The sequence below is a fragment of the Fragaria vesca genome, linkage group LG1 (assembly GCF_000184155.1).
Source record: "Fragaria vesca subsp. vesca linkage group LG1, FraVesHawaii_1.0, whole genome shotgun sequence".
Taxonomy (NCBI): domain Eukaryota; kingdom Viridiplantae; phylum Streptophyta; class Magnoliopsida; order Rosales; family Rosaceae; genus Fragaria; species Fragaria vesca.
In genome coordinates this window covers 15969829-15980023 of record NC_020491.1, presented here as the reverse complement: position 1 = coordinate 15980023, position 10195 = coordinate 15969829, and the positions used below count along the sequence as shown (strand labels likewise).

The 10195-nt window shown below is 37.0% G+C and overlaps 3 protein-coding genes across 3 annotated transcripts in view; all 3 read right to left on the bottom strand.

The window, feature by feature from the left end:
* Positions 1-2974: 2974 nt before the first annotated feature.
* LOC101294117 lies at positions 2975-3538 on the bottom strand. Its single transcript, XM_004289371.1, has one exon. It carries the CDS (start codon positions 3536-3538, stop codon positions 2975-2977), a length of 564 nt encoding a protein of 187 aa, XP_004289419.1.
* A 1064-nt stretch (positions 3539-4602) lies between these two features.
* Positions 4603-5424, bottom strand: LOC101293828 (chitinase 2-like). Its single transcript, XM_004289370.1, has one exon. The coding sequence runs from the start codon at positions 5422-5424 to the stop codon at positions 4603-4605; it is 822 nt and encodes a 273-aa protein (XP_004289418.1).
* An 890-nt stretch (positions 5425-6314) lies between these two features.
* The window catches only part of LOC101314128 (uncharacterized protein At1g04910-like), a 7013-nt gene continuing 3132 nt past the window's right edge, over positions 6315-10195 (bottom strand). The window contains exons 6-11 of the mRNA XM_004288288.1: positions 9365-9493; positions 8844-8980; positions 7906-8119; positions 7625-7809; positions 6894-6989; positions 6315-6579 (exon numbers count right to left, since the gene is read on the bottom strand). Of these exons, the coding sequence (XP_004288336.1) occupies positions 6447-6579; positions 6894-6989; positions 7625-7809; positions 7906-8119; positions 8844-8980; positions 9365-9493 (894 nt within the window). The 3' untranslated portion in view covers positions 6315-6446. The remainder of the gene's footprint in view (positions 6580-6893; positions 6990-7624; positions 7810-7905; positions 8120-8843; positions 8981-9364; positions 9494-10195) is intronic.

Sequence of the window (10195 nt, the reverse complement as noted above, 5' to 3'; positions counted from 1 at the left end):
GAGAGAGAGAGAGAAGAAGAAGAAGAAGAAGAAGAAGAAATAAAGAGGGAATCACTTTCGGTTGTTTAGAAACTTTGGGGTTTTCGCAAGTAATCACATCCCTTTTTTTCCTTAGTTTGTTTGCCTCCCTTTGTCCTTTAATTCTCGTTGCTCTTCGCCTAATTTGTTTTCTATCTTTGCCTAGGTTTGGTTTTCAGCTGCCAAATCTTTTGATTTCCTTGAAATTGGGTTTGGGCTCTTCCTCTTTTAGTGTTTTTGATCATTTCACGGGTTTCAGCGACAATTGGCGTGAGAGAAGGTTTTGATTTATCTGGCTTTGCTTATTTTTCTTAAGTTTCTGATCAATTTTCAATTTATGATTGTGAATTAATTGGGATTTTGATGCTTTGTTTTTATCATAGAGATTTCAAATTTTTGACTCATGTACTGGCCGGGTTGTGTAAACTTTGGAGTTTTATGGGTTTTTTTTGGCATGTGTAGGTTGCTTTGTTCAGATATTAGTTGGAAAAAGAAGTTAGCTAAGGTTTTTCTCATTTTTCTTCAAATTGGTCGTCTTTAAATTTGTTTTAGTTGTCATTTTTTCTTTGTACAAAAAAATCAACTTCCATGAAAAGTCATAGATGTGCATTCTACGATGGTAGAGTATTCATATATGTTTTCAGTTTTCAATTGGATGTTTCACATCCAGTAAGTGCAATAGCATAATTTTAAACAGAAATCGATCAAGTTTTAGTTGCCACAACCATTATGTAGTTTTTTTTCTTTCTTTTTTTATTCGAAAGAAAGCTTATTCAATTACACAGTTAATTGAATTAGATACTAGGGTTAATTGATTGAGTATGAAAGAGTTATCACTCACCAAATTATTGTAGGAGTAGATGACTGGATCTATTTAACGAGTCTCCCTCTTTTCTCTTAAATTATTCGACATCTCACTCGTGTGTAACTAACATAATCGAACCTCCGACAGGATGGTTTGTGCTCAACCATAAGAACCCATTCAAGTCTCCCTCTTTCTCTCCCTCAGTTAATTGATTCTGATATAATTTCTCTGAGGCTCTCGGCTTCGGGTTTTTTGTTTTGGTGAGGATGAGTTAAACCTATAAGTAGATCTAACTGTTTAGATAAATTGGAGAATGTGCTTAGAAGATGTTTAGAGAACATGCTTAGAACTTCTATATTGATAATAATGCTTGAGATTGTACTTTGACCTAATAATGATCAAACGTAAAATTAATGTCTTATAAGGCGTATCGCTCCAAATTAATGTTTACATGTCTTGTTTACAGTAATTTTCCATCATGTTAGGGCAACTCCAATGGTAGGTACAAATACAGGTGCAATCTCATTTTTGAGACCCAAATGTGTTTGGGGCTCTCCAACAATGACTTTGAGCGGGGCTAGTCTTAAAAAAAATAAGACTTGGTTCTACCTTTTGACTCATATATGTGTCAATTCCAAAACTGAAACAAAATGAGTCTGTAGGCCCCACAATTAAATTAATACACCCATCTCGGTGTCGGCAGCGACACCATGTCCTGACAGTAGCCCTCGGCAGGCGACACCACTCTTGGTATCGCGACATCGACTCTGAAACTTACTCAGCGGCACCAGCCCCCTTCCCGACAACCCGGTACCTCTCTCCTGGTTCACCACCCGGTTCCTCTTCAACAAGGTGCTCTATTTTGAAATCTTGAAATCATGATAAAGGTTAAACCATTCTGATAATTATTTCATTTCCACCTTTATTGTAGAAGATACTATCCAGTTCCACAGAATCTACTGAGGGAGGTCAAAATAATAGAGACTTATGATATTGTGAGCTTAGTACATAATACAACAACCAAAGAAGGCATGCAGATCGATAGATATCCTTTCTTTTTCCTGTTCACATCAGTCATACTGTGCTTAAGCTTGAACCTACAATTGTTTGTTCCAAACATATATCATCATAACAAGACCCTTCCAATGAGGGATCCCTATTTTAAGCCATTTATAGGGATATGGCATTACACCAACTTCCCGATTATAATTTTACATCTCCACCGTTCATATCTTAGGTCTATATGAGTAGATCATCTCTACAAAATTTCATATGATTTGGTGATCGTTAAGACTTTCAAAAGTTCAATTTAGTTTTAATGACTTTCAACGGTTTTAGTTTGACATAAGCTGGACCGTTCAAGATCATTAAAACTAAATCAAACTTTTGAAAGCCTTAACGATCACCAAATCATATGAAATTTTGTAGAGGTGATCTACTCATATAGACCTAAGATATGAACGGTGGAGATGTAAAAATTCAATTGGGAAGTGGTGTAATGCCCTATCCCTAGAAAGTGGCCAAAAATAGGGATCCCTCAATGGAAGGGGGCTGATCATCATAATCTGTAATATCGTATCAGTGAACCTGACAAATCCCACGGCAAAGCGTGGGGACTACTCCTAGTTTAAAATGGGTATACGTAATCTCTCTTTTTGTGTCAGTTCTATATTGTAATCAGTCTCATGCATGTTCTCTTAATTTTACCAATTCTACATACTTTGTATCAATTCAGTTTTGTTAGCAAGCTAGTGAAGGAAATTATCAATCTATTGAATACCTTCTCCTTCGGCGCACAGTGAAGTTCTACATATATGTGATGGACAGATAATGGCAAAACATATAGTCAATTAAGAAATGACTCATTCTGAAGACATTTAGAGACGAGTCTAATGAACAAATTAATTTAGCAGTCACTCGGAACAAAAGTTTAAGGAAATAGATTGATCCAGCATCACTAACAAGACTAATTAATTAATCCTTAAAAGACATCGTAATCATTTCCAAAACAAACTAGAGTTGATAAAGAAAATTACATAACTTTGAATCGAAAATCACCTGAAAACTCAAGTAAGCGAATATCATGACATAGTTTAACTTTAAAGTAGTTACCTCCCCACCGGCCAATCTTCAAATCCGTCATTCTATATATCAAATATCAAAAGGTCCATTCGGCTCAAGTTGTTTCAACAGTCCCAGATAAGTACGATACAAAACACGATCTTTAGCACCGGTCCTGTGATTCTTGGTGTGTTTGCAGAAATACTTCAATTGAGAGAGTTTGCACATTCCGAGCATTTGACCTAAAAGCAGGAACAACCAATTGATCGACTTCTTCTTGTCTATCAGAGGTTTCATACAATTTGTTTGCCCACAGAACTTGCAATCCGGGAGTGTGGGAGTCATCCAAACAGCAGGTGCCCTATCACGCATTGCACTCTTGTTTTGAGACACATAAGTCGCCACTTGTGCAAACTTTTGTTGCAGATCGTACTCGATCTCATACTTCTCATCACACTTTTTGCATTGAACTGCACCACTGATTGTGTTGATGCCATGAGAGAGTAAATAATGACGAGAGTATACTAGGGCACGCTTTGTTGTAGCCCAAGGGTATGGAGCTCGTATGTGAATCTTCTCTTTAGCCGCTGAAGCCTCGTGAGTAGAGGCGGACGTGGAGGCGGAGGCAGCAAGAGAGATAGAGCTTGATGTCATTTAGATTTCCTTAGATGCTGCAAGTAAATTCGTACCGTTCGAAATTAGACGGGGAGATTGTTGTAGGGGTCTGGTTGAACCGTTTCCGGTGAAGAGTTGCAGGGTCAGGAGCTCTTCGTCTTCTTCGTCTACTTCTTCTTCTTCATTGCTGTAATGAAAAGGTGGAGCCATGTTGAGATTTAGGATTTTGATTTTACAGTTTCAGAATTTGAAGAGCCGAAGAGGTAAGGATTGCAACATTTGCGGAAGATAAACTGAGCAAAGACAACAGAAATAAGGGTAGACAGAGCGATTTTAAAGGCTGGAGAGTAGTTTCAAACGTCTATATGATGTTCAATTCTTGGAAAAAGGATCAACTTAAAGCTCGTAATTATTAGTGTTTATCTAAAGCGTTAGGATTTATCAAAACTTGTTTTAAATGATTTCCGATTCACTCGGAAGCCTCCTCAACCTTTTGTTTTCAGAATTTGAAAACTCCTAAAAATCATCAGAATCATCAGATCGAATGATCGATGCAATATCTTTACAGTTGTGCACAGGCATAGCCAAACCAAATAAAAATCGTCACTGGTTGTTATCATTCCTATATTGAAGTATGATGGTACGATCAGTCGATCACAGTCATGCATGTTAAGAACTAGCAACAATTCTCGTAGTATGGGAAATTGAACTTTGAATTTTAGAGTTGGTGCTGCTTCTTTAGGGTATACTCTTGCTGGTTCCAGTTTTGGAGCTTGAGAGGGCTGAACTATTATTTTAGGGTAGTAACTCCTTTTGGGTTATTATTTCATGAACTCAAAAAATAGAGCACCTTGTGGAAGAGGAACATATGTAGACAGCGTCGCTTTGGTTAATTGGTGATATGTTCTATGGTTTGAAAATCATGATATATTTCCTTGCCACCTTTATTGTAGAAGATACTATATATCCAATTCCACAGACGCTATTGATCGAGGGAGGTCAAAATTATAGAGATGAAACGATTTCTATCGCAACTTATGATATTCTGAACGTAGTACATAATACAGCAACCAAAGAATGCATGCAGATCAATGGATATGGTATTACACAGATTTAGAATTGAGTAATAAGAAAGCTTGTGATTTTTTCTCATAGTAATACTTATTCTCAGAAGAAGCATCAGCTGAGAAGATCATCACCCCATTAACCAGGAATCCATTTTTCTCCAATAGGTCTAAAGCATCAAAGAAAATATCACCCTGAATTCCTCTTCCGTTCACTTCATAAGCTGGCAACAGCTTTGCCTTGTCAAATTGGTTGGCTCGATTCTCGAATGCCTTCAAGTATCCTTTCGGAGTCCTAACCTTGTCAGTGTAGAACTGGTAATTGACATAGTCTATGGCATGTCCGTAGTCCTTAAAGAGTGCAATGTAAGGCGCAACTGTGCTGTAAAAGGGTGCAATGCTGGCCACTGAAATGACACCCTGGTCTTTCAAACGGGTGATGAGCTCGCCAATGCAGTAAGCGAAATTAGCATTAGTTGCAGAAGTATTGCGGAACTTTTCGTAGTCTACGTCAATGCCATCAAGATGGTAAGTGGTGATGATGGAAGTGAGAGATGAGACGGCATTGCTTATCCATTTTTCGGAGTTTTCAGGAATGTACCAGTGTAGGGTTTTCTCACCTATACTCCAACCAGACAGGCTTACCATGACTTTTACATTAGGGTGGGATGCTTTTATGTCCGCAACAGAGTTTGGGGTTAGTTCAGGTATCCAGTATGGTGAAAATTTTCCGTTTTGGAAGTTGCCTGATTCATCTGCATCAATAGCAAAGCCGAGTATGAAATTGAAGTCGATTTCATCATTGATTGGTACATCGTCAAAGGATACCGAAACACCAGTGGCTCCAATGTACTCCATCATTACCTTCCCACCTGAATATACAGAAGATAGATCAAACAGGAGCTACTTTGTACCAAAGAAATACTGCATATCTCTTGTAATACAAAAAAATTAAAAAATTAAAAAAATCAATGCCAAATAGTTCGAATACCTACCACAGACTTGTTGGAAGATAAATGCAAATCCGGCAACAAAAAGGAGAGAGAGCTGAAGCTGCACCATCTTGCTTAAGTCGTTAGCTTGAATGAAGATGCAGACCATTAAAGGAAAGCTGGTGTTTATAAGTTCATCTCTCATTAGTCGTTATGCCGGCCTCGAGTAGGAACAATTCACATAAGCTGGAACGAGATGGTACTTCCAAGGAAGTTTACAAAGAGGGTGGCTATGTTTGTTTATTGTCATATAGCAACAAGTCAAAAGGATTTGCTGGTTTCTCTTCTGTGACATTACCAAGGTCCATTCCAAAAGTTGCTGTTCTTAATTTGTATCTAGCCAATGCCAGCATCTCCTAACCCGTAAATGATCAAGCAGTGATTGAGACTGGTTTGTTTGAGTGAGATTCCAGAATACTCGAGACAAATATCATTGGTTATGGATCGAATTGTAGCGGCCAAATGGCATGTAGTGATTCATGTTTGAAGGAAAATCAGTAAGTTATATATAAAGTCGTAGTCGGTCATTTGCAACAAGATGTTGTATAGAGGCAACTCTAATCTCAGTGGTTCCCAAGTCGCAAGTCACAGCCAATACTTGTGGTGGTCACCACAAAGGCTCATGGACATTTTGACTAGGAAAAGCATATCAGGGGGTCAAGAAACTAATTTTCAGCAGATACCCAAGAGTGTGCACAACACAGAATATGAATATCAAGATAGCTTAATTGACAAATGGTGATGCCTATTTCTCACAGGCTCAGTTTGGCTCAACAAAACTTTGCATAAATGTATACAACAATGATTATGTTGTACAAGTTCTATAACAAAAAGATTGAATGCATAATACATATTCTACACTGAATCTACATGGACATGTTAAATATTTAATCAACCTAAGTGCTTTTTCGGGGCACATATACACTCGGGGTAAGGGTTTTCATAAAAGGATTCTTCAGTTCTTAATCGTGCTCGACCTTTCATTTCTGGCAGTGGCCCTCTTCTCCTCCTTGGAGCTCCTTTCCTGTCAATTTGGTTTACCATCATGTTCCTTGACAACTTGTCTTAAAAACTTACATTCTATTGGTTGCAATGCGCAAGCGAGAACACAAGGAAAAAGTTCTTAATCTTTATGTTACCCTGCTAACTTGCTAGAAATTTTCACTCTACAGAGATGATGAAATTAAAAACTATGTTTGGCCCAAATTCCCATCTGCTTAAGACGTAGGTTGGTCAGTTGGGTTTCCACTTCTGCAGACTCACGCATGACTAGCAATTCTTATAACTTTCTTTATCTATTCCCTTGAAATAATAACAAAAGGTTTTCAGCATAGTTACCTATTTTTGTGCATGGTCTTTATAATATGTGATAACGAAGATCCTTCTGTTTGTTGCCCATTTTCCAGCATATCGAAAACTTCAACAAGTCCTTTCCTACGCATAAAGAGAATAATCAATGATGCTATGCTACAGAAGTGAGATACAAAACACAGAAAGAAGAAAATTATAATGCAGCAATGGCTTCGGAGACTACAAATCCTATCATACTAGAGTGATGAAAGGCAACAGGATTTAGCATCACAGATCAATAAGAAGCTGACAATATAAGAAACAAAGTCAAGCAGACATATTTGAGCTGTCATCAATAAGAGTAACAGAAGAATATATTCAAGTCAATTTTTCAAAAAGAAAAGAAAAATTGGTTTCATAGTGCCAACAAATACCAGCTTCTAGCAGTGAAATTCTATGGAAACAGAACTTCTCAAGGGATCCACTCCAAAGAAACTTTTAACTCAGTGTATTAATGGGTTGATAGAACAATGAGTTGATTTGATTCTGAGCTCCTATGATAGTCTAGGGATCTCTGAGAAAAAAAAAAAACGAAAAAAAAAAAAAGAACATAAACACGCATGTTTCGAACAGATCCTGAAAGCAAAGAAGGATATTGAAGTTTGAAGTACTTTCATATTGGAACATGCCAAGACAAAAGAAAGAAATGAGAGAGATTGTATTCATCTATTAAGGAAGCAAGGAATGAGAGTCCTTATTCATCTATTAAGGATATCTACCTATCTGGAGTGATCGTTTTGCGATGACCTAAGAATCTGCGTTGGCCCTCAACAGCTCTTGCCATGTTACCAGAATATGATGGGACAAACACATCACTTTTGACTGAGATCACATAATCAAGAGCAGCAGTTTGAGATGCATGATTAGTAAATGCCTTTAGTTCCTCCTGGCTCGCAAGTGTTTCCTGTCACACAACAAACAGTACAAAATTACAAATTTTGGGATGTCCTCAAATCAAACTACTTTGGCAATTCATAAAAAAACTACATGACTGACCAACCTTGAAAACTATATTTGGAAAACGGGATGTGAGCTCCAAAAGGCGAGTATTACCACCATAGATCTCCCCCGCTGCAATATATATTAACGATGATGGTGGATAACCGAGAGCTCGAAGAAATATGCCGATCTCCTTCGGAGTTAGTGGACAGAAGCCACCTAGTCTCTGCTCAGTAGAGTTAATCGTTTTGACTTTCCAGTGATTTGTGTTCTCCCTAAAATATTGACATTAAAAATTTAAGCAGATACCTAGAGAATGATAACAAAGACAAAAAGAATCATAACCAAAAACAATTTTTTTCCTCAAATAAGAAAGTGTAACCAGTCTGATGAACATTGAAAGCTATATAGTCCTCTAACCAAAAATATTATATGTATTGAGAATCATATAGCCCTCATCCCATAAATTCAAAGTGTACTTTGGTTTAGAAGAGTATTCTGGAAGTTTGTATCAAATTGAAATGTTTTGAATACACAAGGATTACTTGTATATATCATGACATGTTCTTTGAAGAAAAAGGGTTCACCAATAAAGAAAAGCATTTCTCGCTCAATTTTTCCTGCCATTATGTTAACCTAGGCACAATAAAGAAATCACTTACCCACAGAAATAAATTTTAGCAGTATTCCCAAACATGAAATTTTAGCCACCAATAAAGATCCCCATAAATGTTTGCAGAAGAAAAGAATCATTTTAAACTACTATTGTCTGGGAAATTGATTGACCAAAAGAAATTAATGACATCTACTTTGTCATTTAGCAAAATTCAATATCTTTATGACATCTAAGTAGACAATAAACCTGCAACTGAAGTACAGTGATGACAACCTACAATCGACAAAAAGGGTTCTTTCCAAACTCTGCCATGTACACTTTAGCAGATGGATTGGTCCCAATTGCATATATACATGTACATGCACAAGGGCAAAGTCTATTACCTCATTATTCGTAGCTCCTCAGATTCCTCCTCAGTCAAACCATAGGAACAACCAGTAAAAGACAACATGTCTTTCTCATATCTCAAATGAAGAGCAATATATTTTCCCCCACGTGCTCTAAGCCGCTCCACCAGCTTCTGCGGTGTCAGCGTCATGCATGCTCAGAACCTAATGTAACAGTAAGCCCCATAGGAGACCTCTTAAATGCAATTAATACTGAAAACGTATATATTGGATGATACACATTGTGTTCTGTTGCATAAAAATATGGATTCATCTTATAGCTAATTATGCAATCTTGAATTCAGAAAGCAATATGACTATTGAACTTTTCTAGGTTAAAAGCACTAGTGAATGACCAATCTCAACTTTAATTAAACATATATTACGAGCAGCTTCATTAGCTTCTAGACAGTACACTTCGATAAGGAAAACCTGAACTAAATTGGCAATATATGTTATTTTTAATAAGAGTGGCAGGCGATAAATGATCAAAGACATAGCAATTCAAAATTTCAAACCTTTCCAAAGCTCTCAATTGGGGGAGAGAAACGGAGTGCATGATATAAGGCACGGCATCTCAACCTCTGGATATCAAGAGGAAGATCATTGTTTGCAAGTCGAGAATCTGACTTTGCAACATGAATCACCTAGAACAATAGAATCAGTATCTAATAAGCAAACATACAATTGATTTATTTAAGTTACTGAACAGCATTTTAAGAACTTAGAATCAAAGCACATAGGTGCAACTATATTTCCAAGACACTGAACACAAGAATGCCAAAACATACATTATAATCTTTATTATATTATTCTTAATTGGAAAGCAGCTGTAGTTTAAGCCCCTAAGCACTAACAGATGAGCTGCAAAGCCTCTAGTCCTAGCTGCACTCTTTAGCTTTTTAGTGCGGACTCCTTCTCCACCTCCTTGTACTTTGCTTTTTAATTTCAATAAAAAGCTGTTTCTTTTATTAAAAAAAAAATGGGAAAACCCCTTTGCAAGTTGTTAATGACAGACTTTATGAAAGGTAGCTCTGCTTTCTAAAGACCCAGAGAGAACCTCAGACTTTGTTTTATCTGACAGTTAAATAAATGTTTGTTGGTGATGGGTGGTTAGTGCACAAGGGCACATGACATATCATAACCACGCGACTGCAAACTGCTCAATATGATAACATATCCATCAAAACTTGATATGAGTATGTTCTATGGTTCTCCTTTTATGTTATGATTGTGATATGTGAGCAGTGAAATTAATAATATAAGCTTGGAACTTGCACAGTGATAATTATCATTGTATGGTATCACTGACAAATATAACCTACAATTTTGTTAACTCTCTCTCTCTC

Bases quoted from the DNA above. Each gene is read 5' to 3' on its own strand.
- LOC101294117 (XM_004289371.1), bottom strand. From the start codon at position 3,538: ATGACATCAAGCTCTATCTCTCTTGCTGCCTCCGCCTCCACGTCCGCC.
- LOC101293828 (XM_004289370.1), bottom strand. From the start codon at position 5,424: ATGATGGAGTACATTGGAGCCACTGGTGTTTCGGTATCCTTTGACGAT.